Source organism: Lineus longissimus, chromosome 17, assembly GCF_910592395.1.
Source record: "Lineus longissimus chromosome 17, tnLinLong1.2, whole genome shotgun sequence".
NCBI lineage: Eukaryota > Metazoa > Nemertea > Pilidiophora > Heteronemertea > Lineidae > Lineus > Lineus longissimus.
Window position 1 is genome coordinate 9,526,156 of NC_088324.1, and position 15,284 is coordinate 9,541,439.

At 45.2% G+C, this 15,284-nt stretch overlaps 1 protein-coding gene across 1 annotated transcript; it reads left to right on the forward strand.

Moving 5' to 3' along the window:
- Window positions 1-1,347: 1,347 nt before the first annotated feature.
- On the forward strand, window positions 1,348-14,442 carry LOC135501730 (pappalysin-1-like). The gene is made up of 21 exons (XM_064793984.1): window positions 1,348-1,983; window positions 3,657-4,314; window positions 4,757-4,949; window positions 5,123-5,346; window positions 5,622-5,767; window positions 6,092-6,385; window positions 6,673-6,981; window positions 7,194-7,314; window positions 7,578-7,731; window positions 7,976-8,145; window positions 8,268-8,396; window positions 8,687-8,778; window positions 9,093-9,373; window positions 9,566-9,791; window positions 10,093-10,342; window positions 10,674-10,864; window positions 11,095-11,299; window positions 11,575-11,740; window positions 12,210-12,345; window positions 12,672-12,850; window positions 13,070-14,442. The coding sequence occupies exons 1-21, from the start codon at window positions 1,410-1,412 to the stop codon at window positions 13,277-13,279; spliced, it is 4,908 nt and encodes a 1,635-aa protein (XP_064650054.1). The 5' UTR covers window positions 1,348-1,409; the 3' UTR covers window positions 13,280-14,442.
- Window positions 14,443-15,284: the final 842 nt, after the last annotated feature.

Sequence of the window (15,284 nt, forward strand, 5' to 3'; positions counted from 1 at the left end):
ACGTTATTGAAATGAATACCTGATTTTTACTTTTTTAACACCGGAATCTGCATGGTTTGTCAGCAAGGCGCACTGCTCCGCCGTACGAGTCTGAAAGCCAATATAGGTGAAATATACCCAAGTGTAACATATTTCTGAGTGTTTCCACATAATTGGGGAACGCCTAAAGTCAGCCTGACACGTTCTTCCCTGCCCCCTCCCCTTCTGAAAAGTCATGGTCGCTCTAGGTGAGTGCGTATTGTGTGGAAACACCAAAATACGGGGAACAACAAAAAACGTTACACCGGGCCAAAGGAGACACTGAGGAATCCAAGATGTCTAGACACTAAGAATCAGCATCGTCCGATTGAACTGTCTCGGTTCGTCCATATGCAAATGTTCCTAAAGCTTAAAGTTATACAGTTCGAAACAAAATTAATCTTCAACACAAAATGATGAAAAGAAGTTGACCTCCTAAAATCTGCTCGAAAAGTGGAAAGAAAATGTATTCAATTCGTTTGGAATTACTGATATTTTATCTGACTACGATGAAAGTAGCTTGATGATTGATTAATATTTAAAAATATTATACATCATACATGTAATTGGCTTCAAAGGTGCCGCGTTCTAACATATTTACCGCTCCTCGTCGTCACGAAATCATCAGTCATTCTGTCAATTTTGATTAATGACGCTAGGTTCGCATGTACTTTCGAAAATGTCAAAGATGTGTCAAAAAATTGCCAAAAAACATAGCATTGAAAAATGGCAAACGTTAATACGCAGTGCTTGTATCATTGATTCGAAAAAATTCACAAAAATTGAAAACTAAAAATCTTAGACATATTAATCTATGGATTGAATGCTTGAGTTAAAGCTATTTGAAAAAAATAAGTTTTTTCTTTACATGGCATATTTTAATCCATTTTGACGACGGAAATCGCATAGCTTGTTGTCCGTCAGTGCAGAAACAGTGCTTCTGTAATGTCTGGTACATGTATGCCTAAAAACAATGAAACAATACAATCGGCTTGATGACGTCCACCAGAAAGACATGGAGCACTTCGATCTCGTTCTCGCTCTCGGATCAAAATACGACCCTCACCTTTGACAATATTTTTCCCTGTAACAATTCGACAGGCGAAGGGGAGGTTCCAAACAGAACTCACCACACCAGGTGGTACACTTGACAAACTAATTGCCCGCACTAGCTTTAATAAGAAAATCATCGAAATAAGAAAGTAAGAAAATAAGACTACCGAGAATTCTGTATAATAACATAAAGTCACTCAAGCGGGTAAAGACGTCAATGCAGCCATTAAGAGAGACGCGGCGCGTTTCTCATGTTAATAGGAAGTAAGACCCACCTCGGAGGGTGCTCTTAAGGACAAACACAGAAGCTTAGGTTCAGTAACGCTAATTTAGTCATCATGGAGTCACTTGGTTTGGCTGTTTTATCATGTAGTTTGCGATTATTGTTGTATTCCGGGTCTATTTCTTGCAATGCTGCAGGAAAGACGCAGGATAACGCGTCGTTAGATGCAAGAGATACGGAGGCCAGTTGGGGTGCGAGCGAGGCGCGTGGTCGCCTCAATCGCTACGGACGGACATATGTTTCAAAAGTTCACGATTTCGTTATTAGGGACTGGGACGATTTAACAAGGAAGGAGACACTTGCGCTGAAGGATATTGCATCAAAGCACGACGAGGCCCTGCAGTGGGAGGAGCACCGAAATGGGAACTGCGTCAATACAGCGAAAAGACGGGTTCAACGCGATGTTGACGGCGACCAGCTGCGGCAGCGCAGATACGTCTACACGCGGCATGAGACGGCGAAGTTTGGTACGGCCGTATATTTTCCCGGGGACTCGGCCCTGGTGCTGAAGGCCCCCACCCCTCCTGTAGGTGCGGGGACTCCACAAAAGGTCATACCACGAAGTACCTTTACCTTTGAGGTGTGGTTGAAGCCTGAAGGAGGACAGATCGTTGGCGTGCCAATAGTCAGTAAGTATAGCTTTAGAACCCTTATAGATTACCCCTGGAATTTTTTTTCAATTGTCTTAACAATGTTTGCGAATTGCAAAAAAGAATTGCGAAAAAGTTGCAGTTTTCAGTGTCAATAAACACGTAGGCGTACCCGGACTACAAGTACACGTGTACCTCGATTTTTCCAAAGTCCAATTAATATTGCTCACACTTCGCAAAAAAGTTTTCAATCTTGATATAAAGTATGGTAAATATGGTAGCCGGATGTTGATTCCAAGAAGAGCGGGTCAACGATATATTTTGCTGCTGCTCTAAACATATTCTATCCCAAAGAAAAATATTGCATCGTTTGAGAGTCAAGTGCTTCAGTACTCAGTTTCATTTCTGCTACATATAAGTATTATAGGGTGGCAAAAAGTAGCATATCGGTTAAACTAGTCAGCCCAACGCCGTTAGATTAAAGGCGCAATGTCACTACTGCGCTTTCCCGCGGTGACAAAACAAATCGGATGATATTGGGAATGCAGGTAAATGTACCGTCTATATTATCATGATTTTAGAATACAATTGTTTTGCACTGGTTTTATTTGGGAACATGTCCAAATTATCACTTTGGCCGCCATTATTCTACATACACGTAGGTTGTGCTCAGGTCGGGCACATGCTGTGTACTGTCCGGCATGACCCACATAACTGACAAACATTTTCAATTAAAAAGGATTACTGTGATTGGCTATTCAAAACCGCGTGACAAGTTGTCAGATATTAGGTCTGCAGCTCCTGAAATTCATTGAAATTATTTGCCAAAATCTATTTTAAGTTCCGCTAAGTCGGGTTCGTTAAGGATTATTTCAAATAAAAGTTCAATTGGTAAAATAAGTCAAAATTTTTCGAATTCCGTATAACTCTGTCTGTTGCATATATTTTCGAGCACAAACGTCCGCTTTCCCCGCCCCAAATTTCTGCTCAAAGAATTTTGCATTCATAAGCATTGACAGACAGTTTTTTTTCTAATTAAATTTCAATTGTCGAACATCTCTATCAAAATCATCATGGATGCCAACGTGAACACATTGAAAAGAAATCATGTTTCGTAATCACATTTTGGTGAGGAACATCACAATCCTCCCAACAGTACTTTGTATAGGTCGACTTCGTCGCTTGTAAGGGTTGCGACACCGGCCTCCGGATCAAGATTCGTTAGTTTGTTGCCGAGATATGGTTTTATCCAGTATTGGGCATAAAAAATTGGGGTGAAAAGAGTGAGCGATTCTGCGGTTGGTCATGAATGGATTGCTTGATGGGAGCCGTATTCAGGCAACTCGGGAACGCACGAAAAATGGGCGTGACTTCGACACTGCCATATTGTTACAGGTAAATTATAATCGTTTTTATAATAAAGAAGAGGGTAACCTTAAAGCAGCCCAGTTCGTCCAACAAAGGCACTCGTTGACAAGCTGTCAAGACAGTAAAAACGACAAATTCGGTATTGTCACGTTTCATTTCGGCAGAAATCATCCGATGTGGAGCGGATCATTCGAGGTGGTCTGCACCTCAAACGAAGCGTGTTATGGAGATGGGGAGTATGCAAGCAGTTTTATTGCCGATGTTTGGATGGAACGGCCAATGTATAGCACATATTGGAGGGTTCCGATATTAAGGCGATACACCCTGTAATATTATTTCTACAGCCCTCCATGACGACTGCGGCAAATCCTCCCTGACACGGGACAGAGGCTGGGCGCTTGGCATAGGTATCCCAGAATCAGATGAAAACCAAGAGCAGGGAGCCCGCTTTTACTTCTCCTTACGTACCGAGAGGTCTCGCGAGAAGACGAGAATCTGGTCACATGTGTTGTACAAACCGGCAAAATGGGTGCACGTGGCTGTGCTGTACGATGGACGCCGGTTACAGCTATATATCAACAGCGCCAAGGTTGCTACGGGGCATAGCCAGCGCGGGGACATCTTTAGCGAGTCCAGGCGAAGCTGCATCCGAGTAACTCTAGGCGGGAACGTCACTTCTGGGGCCTACTTCCGGGGCGCCATGGATGAGCTCAGGTTCTGGGACTTTCCCGTGAAGCATCGAGAAATTGTCAGTAGCATGTACCACACTATCCTGCGAGATACCGGCATCAACGGTCTATTCCTCAGAGACAATTTCGACAATATGAACCACTGGGACTTGTCTGGAACAACAGCTCCGGCCATTGTTGCGTCTGATATTCCTTTTCAACCAAACGATATGACACTAGTGGCGCCTCCATGCGGTGAGACTGTCTGCGACGATCCTGACGTCACTCGTAGTTACACCAATAATTGGGAAATGAGACGACCAAAAACAATCAGGTGAGGTTGCATGCATTAGACCTTGCAGCTCCATATAGTCCAGTCAATTCAAAAACTGACAGAGTTGACTAACGTAACATGAAGCTCTGCTGTTAAAACTAATTAGGGGGAATGATAACAAGGCTGAGAAAGGCTGCCGGATGTATATGATTTGATGGCAAGGACCAATAACTACAAGCTAAAATAAAGACAAAATTTCCATCCTTAAAATAGCTTTCAGTATTTGCATAATCTAGTTCAGCTGGAGGAATTCCATGAGCAAAATTCCGAGCACTAGGAAATTGAAAGGGAGAAACTTGGAACGAAACTTGGCCGATATCGTTGCTGTCGCTAAGAGCTTTCGACAAAGCACCGCGATATCCTATGACGGTTCGAAAGAGAAATGATCGTACAGACTGCTCTAGAATTCTGACCAAGATATATTATGCCTTTCTGCCAACAGGTATCGACTAATCAACGTCATGAACTCCGATGGTTCGCACCCGACCGTCAGCTCAGACCAGATCGACACACAACACCGGGCACTGAACAGGGCCTTCAGACCCTTCAATATCACCTTCGACTTGACCGAGATGTCCATTCGAAACACATCGTTGAGACAAAGGACGATACTCTTTGGCTGCGATCCAGATAAGGTAATGTTGTAATATTTTTCAGAAGCTTTGCTACAGTCCAAATCACAAATGACATCCGTAAATTCGCGCATAAGTTGCGCGCAACCTACGCCCTAATACCCAGCGCGCAGGGTACGCGAATGAGCTGCGTAACTAGGCATAATCCTTGGTAATTACTCCGATTTACTTTCCAGGTGGGCAATGACGCCTGTAATCCGGCCTGCCGCCATCCACGGACAGGCGAAGACGGCGGAGACTGTGACATTACAATGACCCCGTGCGATCCCTCTAAATTCCAAAATGGCCACTGTGACCCAGATTGTAACAAGAAGTACCACGGCTGGGACGGAGGTGACTGCTGCCAGCCGAATGACCCGGATGTTTACCAGCAGTGCTTTGACCCTTCGTCTAACCTTAGGTAACTCTCCTACTCGTGGTCGTCGCTGTAAAACCGGCCTGAAAAGCCTAAATTAATACTCTATGTTCACTTCTTTAAGGTCAGATAATTTCTAGGCATAAACACGCATTGCACATGTAGGCACTACAATGGTCGCAGGCTTATAAAAGTGAAAATTCTGAATCGTGCTGAGTCACCACATCTGATTGGACCATAATGACCGGAAGTCTTCCACATTCTGCTTCGGGAAATCATAAATGGCACGATAAGCGAGTTTTCAATCTGTCTGCTTTCAGGGGCTATCTCAGCATTGATGAATACAAGACGTTGCTGAATGTAGACAGCGTCGGTCACCTGAATGTTTTCTTTGCTGACTGGACAATGGAGGAATTACAGGGGGTGGCCACCTTCCCCTGGGAGAAGACAGTCCATGGGATACTTGGTGAGTGACATGTCGCTGATGTTGCTGGCGGATGGGCTCTTGCCTGAAACAGTCGACTGACCGAAAGGCACCACATGATGTCAAGCGGTTTCCCTGTTTCCCGATTTGAAGAAGTAAACGTACCTCTTATGAAGTATCTGTCGTTCTTCTATCGTTAATGAAGAACTTCTTTTAATATATACAAGTAGATGATATATACTAAATCATGAAGCTTTTGACTGGAAAACCAAAAGAAAGTAAAGAGGCGTCAAGTTGACAGGTTTACAGTTTATCATAAAAGGAGACTTTATGAAATTGTAAACGTAAATCACGATACTTTTTCAGGCGGAACCGTGGTCCAACCTGAAATGTTCGGGATTCCGGGCAAAACAGATAGTCTGGTGCACGAGTTTGGCCACAATCTCGGGCTATGGCACGTCCACCACGGCATCTCAGAAATGACGTGCAGTGACCCATGCCTGGAGAGCCGTCCTTCATTGGAGCTCGGGGACCTTTGCGAGGACACCGGGCCAACCCCACAGAACGGGCTGTGCAAAGATCCGGGACCCGTGGCCACTGACGTGTGCGGAGTAAGCGTATTTGACAACACCCCGTATAAGAACTATATGGGATACACGAGTGAGTTCGCCTTCTGAATTCTTTGAGTACATTTTAAAGCAAATTTACAACCGCAGAATTTGACCTTCTTCTTCTGACGGGATGGGCATTTTTCAATCTGCCAAGGCCATAAGAACGTCTCGATCATGAGATCTGTACATTTGGAGCATCACGTGTTTGCCATGGGGTTCATCTCATTGTATTCTTTAGCGGAATTTAGGTTAGAAAGTGAAAAGACAGTCATCACAGCACAGGGATTATAGATAAAACACCTAAAACATTTGACCTTGACCTACTTTTTATTCCAGGTGACGCCTGCACCGACAGATTTAGCCCGAACCAAGTTGCGCGGATGCATTGTTACCTTGACCTTTCATATCAATCATGGCGCCAGGCCAAGTCCCCCTCACCGCCGCCCTTGGCTCCCAAGGTCATCTCGACATCCGCGCACTCACTGACCCTGGCCTGGATACCGCCTTTAGGAAACGGCGCCTCGGGAATGGACGATGTGTGTGCTCTGTGCCAGGAAGACAAGTCATTGGTGCAGTTTGCAGCATCGGCTTCTTCGCCGAATCCTTCGAAACATGTCACATCTTGGGCACCACACCAAGCAACAGGTAAGATCACCCTCAGCAAGACATGAGTCTGATGTTTCGCTGTTGCGTTGGTTCCGTTTTGTTTTGTTCCGGAAAATACAGTTAGTCGCGTAACGGATACATCGGAACCATTGCATAAAAATACAAGGTTTGTACCAAATACCGCAAGGGTGGAGCTAAACTGTAGACCAATCCTAGACGCGTTGGCTTATCATTCACCTTTCTTCTTCCAGGCGCCCCAGATGCCGAGGTTATGTGTGAGGCAAGCACGAGGACGTGGCTCCCGAATGTCAGATACTGTAACAATGACTGCTACATCGTGTTGGGATTTCAACATGCTGTGGTGCCAAGCAGGTAAGGGTTCATGCTTGTACTGCAGTGATGTGTGTATAGTGTAAGAAACAAATCAGGGCATTTTTCTATGACGTCATATTGACGACAGCCAATCAAATGGCAGTATCATCATCTTGCCAAAGTGTTTTGCCAGAAATTAACTTAAACGTCTGGTACTTATCTCGAATTAACGGATCCGTGTAAGGTATATACTGTGCATGCACCAGTTTTCTACTGTTTCAAGAGGTAATAAAGCCTAATCTTTATACCTTTTCACTGTTCAGCATCACGATCTGGGTGAGTTGGGGAACCTCCGATGGCATAGAGGACGTGGAACTAGTGTTCACGGACGGGACGGAGCTGAAGCTGGGGCCAATAACAGCATTTTGCGACATGCCGTATACCCGGCGACTAATGGTAGCAAAACCAGTGGAAAAGGTGGGTTATAATTTATGTCAAAGTACCGATTTCATCCATGTTAATAAAATGTTTTGAGATGATTCGTACGCTCCGTGGTTTCTACAGAATGGTGTTCGTTTATAGGCGGAGGAAAAGGTTAAGCGCTTTGGGATTGTTGTACCGTAAGGTAACTTACCAGGTCTTATTGTCGTTGTGTCGAATTCCGAAACACCTTTCTTTTTTTCTTATGATCTTACGTTTTGTCATCTTTATTGTCATTCAGGTGCGCATTTTCATCAAGACGCCTTATGTCGCTATCGATGCCGTCCAACTGACCTCGACACCGGATCACGCCATGTGCGCTACCTGCCGAAAGCTGAAGTACCGAGTGACGAGAGCGCCGCCATTTTCAGGGATTCACGTGATCACGGAGTCGCCACAAATTTTAGACAAGTAAGTTACCAGGGTTACCAGTTTTTTACATTCATATCAAGCTCGGTTTTCAGGATACTCTGAGACAGATCGCAATTGCATAGAATTTACCTTTCTAACGGTATCATTTGTTTATTTTGCAGTGACGTCAGCGAGGGATCATCATACACGTATCACGTGCAAGCCGTTCTGGGAACGAAGATGAGTGACCCATCTCCTGTTCTGAGCGTGGTACACGGTCAGCCATATTGTGGGAATGGCATCGTGGAGAGGTGAAGACGATAATGTAGCATCACACCTATTTTCGTAAATGCTGCAACGCGGTTTCGGACACGGCCAACGAATTATAACTACGCCAACGTTTGCATTCCGTTTAGTGCGCAGTTTATCGCAGGTTGATGCGTTTTCATGTTTGGAGGAGTCACAGTCCTGCCGGAAGAAGATTAGATGTAAAAATCAAAACATCTCGCGTTCAAGTTGTCCCTTTAGACTTTAGTGGAGAGTCACAGGGTCACTTAAATGACCTACATGTATTCCATTAAACCTTTTCGTTGTGTTCCAGTACACTTGGTGAGGCGTGCGACGATGGTAACGCCCTCAACGGCGATGGCTGTACCCTGGAGTGCAAAGTGGAATCATTCTTCCACTGCAGTGGTACGTACAAATAATTTTACTTTTGCTTCCAGCCAAGGCACACTTTGCAGGACTGTTTCTTGATGTAAGGAAGACGGGACGTTTGGCCGGAGCCAAAGTTTTAGATGACGAAGCTGTGGGGAACTGCCCAAGAACTGCAGAAAGCAGCCGATTTTGTCGTGACGACCTGAGGATCTCAGTCAACATATGTCTCACGCTCCTCTTGTTGCTTTAGGGGACAGGTACTATATACATGCAGTCGTTGATAGATAGATAGTTGATTGATTGGTTGTTTGATTGGTTGGTTGATTGATAGATTGTTTTATTGATTCTAGGTGAACCAAGCCTCTGCTACCTCCACGACGGTGATGGTATATGCGAGAACTTCGAGCGTCGCTACAGCATCCATGACTGCGGCTTCTTCACACCGGAAGGATTTACTGACCAATGGGCGACTGGCGCCATCGCAAATCCGGAGTTCCAGTCACCTGAGTGCCCAGAGAGCGTCGTGATTGGACAGCCACACTTGATGCAAGAATGTAAACCATCCATAGACCCGAAAAGAGCATGGTCTCCCTGCGGACATTATCACCAAGACGACAACTTCTGGCTGAAGGTTGGTAAAGCGCCCTGCAAACGAGCGATTCCTTATGCGTTCGCGTTCCCAATCCCGCATCACCGATATCCTTAGACCTTAATACTGTTGGTGCTAGAATTGGAACCACAATATGCATCCAATCAGCTGGACAACTTTACAGATTTTCGACTTATTGTTGCATCAAAATTATAATTCGATTCCGTCTTCTAGGCTACGTTCCGCAAGGCGGCCATAGCAGTTGCCGTTATCATCCACCTGGCCGCGGACGGGACGAGCCAGTTCAACCCAATCCCGACCACCCTTTCCGTAGAACTGATAGATGATATCGGGAAGTCCCACCAGATCGGCGCCAAGGATGTTCGACTGCACTGCAAAGACAACCCCATCATGGTCAATGTCCTCCAGGATCTGAGCAAGCCGTTCTTCCGTGCGAAAGGTATGAATGTTTGAAATAAAACTACATATATATCTTAATTTCTTGTTGTTTTTGATTCACAAGAACTCTTGACACTCAAAGTTGGTCATCAGTTCTATTGCTGGCCTAACTGCCGATAGAGTGTTGAAAAAAGTCAACGGTACCGTGATGCCGCGAGCATGAGGCATCACAGAGCAACCGAGCTGGCGTAAAAACAGTGTTTCGTCAGCTCGTGCGTAACTCCACCAAGTGCTTGGATTTTGAACGATGGTAAATCATTCACCTAGGTCAATTTTCATTGCTTTTTTTCTCTCCTATGAAGGTGTACTGATACGATTTCGATCCTTCCATATCGCCATTTCGGGCGTGGCACTCCGGTCGTATAAATATCTCGATCCAATCACCATCAAAGGATGCCAAGACAACGAACTCTTCAATCCGCAAACCGGAAGTTGTGTCGCTTATGCCAACTGTAAACGACCACTTTGTGGCTTGTATGCCGTAAAGCATGGCGAGGCAAGGTGCACCGGACAAGAGGATGGCGACGTCTGCACGATAAGTTGCGACCAAGGGTAAGCGATCTTTTGCCACATCTTCAAGTCCTTCGGCAATCACCGTTATTGACTCGGATGCAGTCGGATGCAGTGGAAGTGGCCTGGTGAAAAAGCCTCCTTCGTTTTCAAGTTGTGTTAACGATAACAATGTCAGAACATGACTGTCGTTAAGCAACCAAACGTATTGAAAAACCGCGACTTGTTGATCAGAGCAGTCACTGACCACAGCAACAGCAACGACCACCAGTTATCAAATCTTTATAACCGCTACTGAACACCATCGTTGCACCCAAATTTGTTTCAGTTGTGCCGTATGTTCGCTGCACCCAACAGAATCTTCGTCTTTCAGTTTCATCCTCGATCCCATCAATCAAAACGAAGTCGTCTGCGACAATGGCGCATGGGCGGGCCCTGGCATCATCTGTCGACCAATCAACTGTGGCCAGCCGGACATTTTGTACGCAAGTGCAATCTGCCCCGACGGAACCACGTATGGAAAACAATGCACCTTTAGATGCAACCAACCTGCCACAATGAGAGGTAGGAGGGTTATTTTTCAAGAACGTAGTATAGGCCCGATATGAAAATAAACGGAACAAAACGGAGTTCGAGTTTCCCATTCTGCGTTGTTTACCAACGAGATGAAATAATTCACATGCCGCCAAAGACGTCAAACTTTCTGCATTTCCTCCCCATGTTCTCATATGCAAAGCTGGCAATCTTTAAAAGATATTATTTGACTCTCCATTCCATCTTTCTATGACTTTCAGGAACTGGTAACATAATCCGCTGCGATGCAGACGGCTTGTGGTCATTGGCAGATGCGACATGTCACGTGATGTGTGTTGTGCCACCATTGCTGCCGAATGCTGCTCTGGTAACGAGGTACTGTCGCGATGGTAATCAGGAGGTCGGGACGAGATGCAAGTTCAAATGTAACATCGGTTATCACATTCTTGGAGAATCAGCAAGAAGGTGAGGTCATACTTGACACAAGTTCCGACAACAATATTCCAGGGTGCTAAATTCAAGAAACAATAACAGTTGGCCATCTTCTTACGCCATCATCAATATGACTTCAATTCGGAAACACCTTGCACAGCAAAGCCCCTCCCTTCTCGGACGGCCACAAAATTGTGAGTTGGGATGGCGAATGTCGAACCTCAAATAAGACGAAGAAGGAAGACCCCCCCTCCCATATAGTTATCATTTTGGTTCTAACTGTCTCTTACTGTGTTACTCTTTCACAGGAAAGTTGGTCGAGTCCACTGTAATGAAGCTGGAAGCTGGGATGGCCCACCTTGCACAAAGATTACCTGCCCCTCGCAGGATACGCTCTACAAGGGCCTCTACAACTGTACCGACGCTTTCTACCCAGGGAGCATTTGCACTCTACTCTGCCCTGGAATAGACCAGGTAGGTCGTGCTGTTGCTAATGACCTTCATACATTTGGTAAGTTACCCTGCCGAAAAAAGCTTTCGCCCAAGAATACTGGCTTTTCATTTGTCCACCCAGAGACCGAACGTTCAATCCCGGCTTCTGATGAGAACAGCGCTACCGGTCCTCGCTCGTTAGCCACCTGCAGTCGAGCGAACGGCACACATTCCTTTTGAGCCCACAATGTCCATGACTTCGGTGTGGTCGTTTTGGTCCAGTGTTAAACTTGGATCAGCAAGCCTCCAGTGACTATCTACTTGGTGTCGCCGAGGAAACTTATTAAGACGATACTTCATCAAACCCACGCGTGCAAGTTGAAACAATTTAGTCGACAGGCAGATGGATAATTGGCCAAATTATCAGGTCAACAATATTTTACTCGGTCTTTTTGTTATGCATGTTGTTTGGGGAAGGAAACAGCAAAGTCACGACTGGTTTTACTTTCAGACAACATCGCAGATCACGTGTCTTGGCACTGGCGAATGGGATGCCGAATTTCAGCCATGTGACTTCACAGGGATGACCTGTCCGCAACCGACATCGACGCCACACATTGTGTTAAGCTGTCCGAGCACTAATGTTGGTAGGTATATACACTTAGTGCCTCAAATCACATCTTAGCCGCGGGTTTGGACAGTATCCTGACTGGGCATTCCGGGGTTTAAGTGTACCGTCGGACTGTTAAGGCTGCTTGAAGTAAGCATATTAAGATTTGTCACACATTTCGTTCCAGTTTTTGGACACATGTGACCAACGCCAACGTGACCTCCCGAGAACGAAGGCTAACAATTGGATAGGCGTTCGCGTCGGCGTTTTGAGGGCTTTGCGAAGACTCACTTATGTTACTGAATAAGCAACAACGTGGATAAGCTTGTTTTCCCAATGATTCTATTCCCAATTCTGTTACAGGATCTAAATGCCAAGCAACATGCGTAGAACCCCACAACGACGTCACCATGTCGTCGGCCTACGCAACAACGCTGCAGAATCCGCGGACGAATCGCAAGATGGCCGAGACCATGTGCACCGGGCAGAGAACATGGACGCCAGAGCCTGGGGCCTTGCACTGCATTGAGGAGTGCCGGAAGGTCAGTCGATAGCAAATTCTAAATTTTAAAAGAAGAGCCAAAACTTAGCAATAACTACGGCAACTACGATCGGTCCACATTAAGCGAAGCGGGGTAGGCCGAACGGTAAATCTCAGTATAGGCCTACACTTCTCTAGGAAACCACTGCTCCTTCGGGTACGGCCGGGTATTCTGAAGGCCTTACTAAAACTATACGATATATCTCTACCCTCCTTTCAGAATTTTATTGGTGACGGCTGGTGCGATGCTAAAAACAATCGAGAGTACTGTTCGTGGGATGCGGGCGACTGTTGCAGATCTACCGTGAGAGGAGGCATGGTGCAGCCATTCCCCGCCTCGTGCACAGACGAGTGCCGATGTAAAGACCCAAATGCCATCGAAAACAGGGCAATGCTGAGGAAGTTTATACGAACTAATAGACTAGGGTAGCGGACATTATTGGAATAGTAGCTGGATATGGCCAATGGTCAGACAGACAGCAGGAGGAGCTGGAATTACATTCTCAACTGAATGACGCATTCCATGTCAGTCATCAGTGTGAGCTCATTTTCAGATGTATCGGGTGTGTCTGTCGCGCTTTCGAAACAAGAGCTGTGCGGTTTTCCTGATTCGACAGTCAGGCAATGATCCCAGAACGGCGCAATGTTGCCCGAACGAGCTATTTCGCCCTTCGCAACCGCCGATTCGACTATCGCCTGGTCTGGGATTTTGACCAAATTCTCGCTAACCAGTGTTATTTCTAAAAAACTTTGCGCAAAAAGCGCATAACTGCGATGGCCCGACTGGTTAAGCGCACATTTGCCTAACTGGTTTAGCATAAGCATAAGTACCCAGACGCTCAAAACATGGCTAGACTCGATTTGGTCTTAGTCGAGTGTTTAACACAGGGAAACATAAAAATGCCTCCGTCATTGGAAAAATATATCATTAGCAACTTTTCAATTTGTAAATATTTGTACATAGTTTTTTGGGCGTTTTGTCTGTAATTTTTGTCCATGTCATGAAGTTTCATCGTGTCTGTTTTGGCTTAGTATTCGTGACCTGACTGAAAAAGAGCCTTGTTCTTAAAAAGATATTCCGAGTCCCTCCGTCGGTCCTCCGCAAAAAAAGGTTTTTCCTGGGATCCCTAAATACGTATTTCCTATCAGCTGCGATGTTTGCTTTCGGATCTTGAAATCCGGGTAAGAAATACGGGGATGCTGTGGACAATTCGCAGGTGTGGGTGGAAGGGCTTAAAACTAGGATATATACGTGTAGCAAATATAAGCACGAGGTTGTAACCCATCAAATTTAAACTTCGACCATTGTGTCCCCGAAAAGTCCCAGATCCAATGCCAGCACGTAAAATCAGAAGTGAATGGGGTATTTACAACAAGGGAGCGTCTTTTCGCCAAGACACGGTCGGGGAGACTGGGAACTCGGGAACAGAAGATGGTCGCATTTTACTTACATAGATGCGTAATGGACTTTCGGAATTTGATTCTCCGGGGTGATTGTGTTACCTCAGTGCCTATCGTTTCCTAACCGTGATTCAATAGATGTGTGGTCTTGTAATTTTGGAATAAAATCGGTTTTCATATGAAGTTCTAGAAGATATTCTTTCCTTTCCGTGTTATCCTATTGGAATAAAGGGTTAATGAAGAACCTATAATAGGTGCATGACGGCAGCAGTTAACTAAAGGCAGAATTTATCTGGCCTATCATCCCATACATACATGTATCACATTAATCTACCAGGTCTTCCAAGTTTCTGTATGAAAATATAGCCCTGCAAGATGCACTTCGATCAACTGAGTGTAGTTTATAAATAGTACATATGTCGAATAAGGGTAGACAGTGCTGCAAACAGCAGATCCGCAGGTACAGGACTTAGTGTAGAGCCTTTATTCATTTTCCTCATCCTTTTTTGGGTTCTGCGGTACTTATGTCTCAATTGACCATGTCCTAAAACCTATCCTCAAAGACAAGGTTTTTTTTCAATGGCACTACCGCAGCTCATACCAGCTCCTACCTATAGTCCCCCTTTAAAAAACTCTTTTCAAAACACCGGGAAAACCCAGTCCGCAATTGTTCACCATTTGAACTGCGCACGTGCGTTTGTTTACAATTTCATTTCCCGCGAAATCTCACAGATCACATGACCTGCTATAGGTGATTGGATACATCTATGGGCATCCACTTGGAAACAGGGCCTACAACACAAGCTACAACCAGACAACACGACTTCTCCCAACGCAGTAAGTATGTATCGAGTGAAACGGCCCGATATTATTATTATCAGGATGCGGCTTAGGAGGATTTTAGATTACATTTATTTTAAAAAAAGGATGCAATCAATTCGACGTACTGTGAGATGTGAGAGACCCCTATTGGCGAGTTTGTGTAACTTTATCTTGCCTGCCTCGCTGCTGCCTATATTGTCCCTTTAACCGGG

Coding starts and splice junctions, on each gene's coding strand:
- LOC135501730 (XM_064793984.1), top strand. CDS start 1,410: ATGGAGTCACTTGGTTTGGCTGTTTTATCATGTAGTTTGCGATTATTG. Junction 7,732..7,975: donor TAGCAAAACCAGTGGAAAAG/GTGGGTTATAAT, acceptor ATTGTCATTCAG/GTGCGCATTTTCATCAAGAC. Junction 10,343..10,673: donor ACGATAAGTTGCGACCAAGG/GTAAGCGATCTT, acceptor TTCGTCTTTCAG/TTTCATCCTCGATCCCATCA.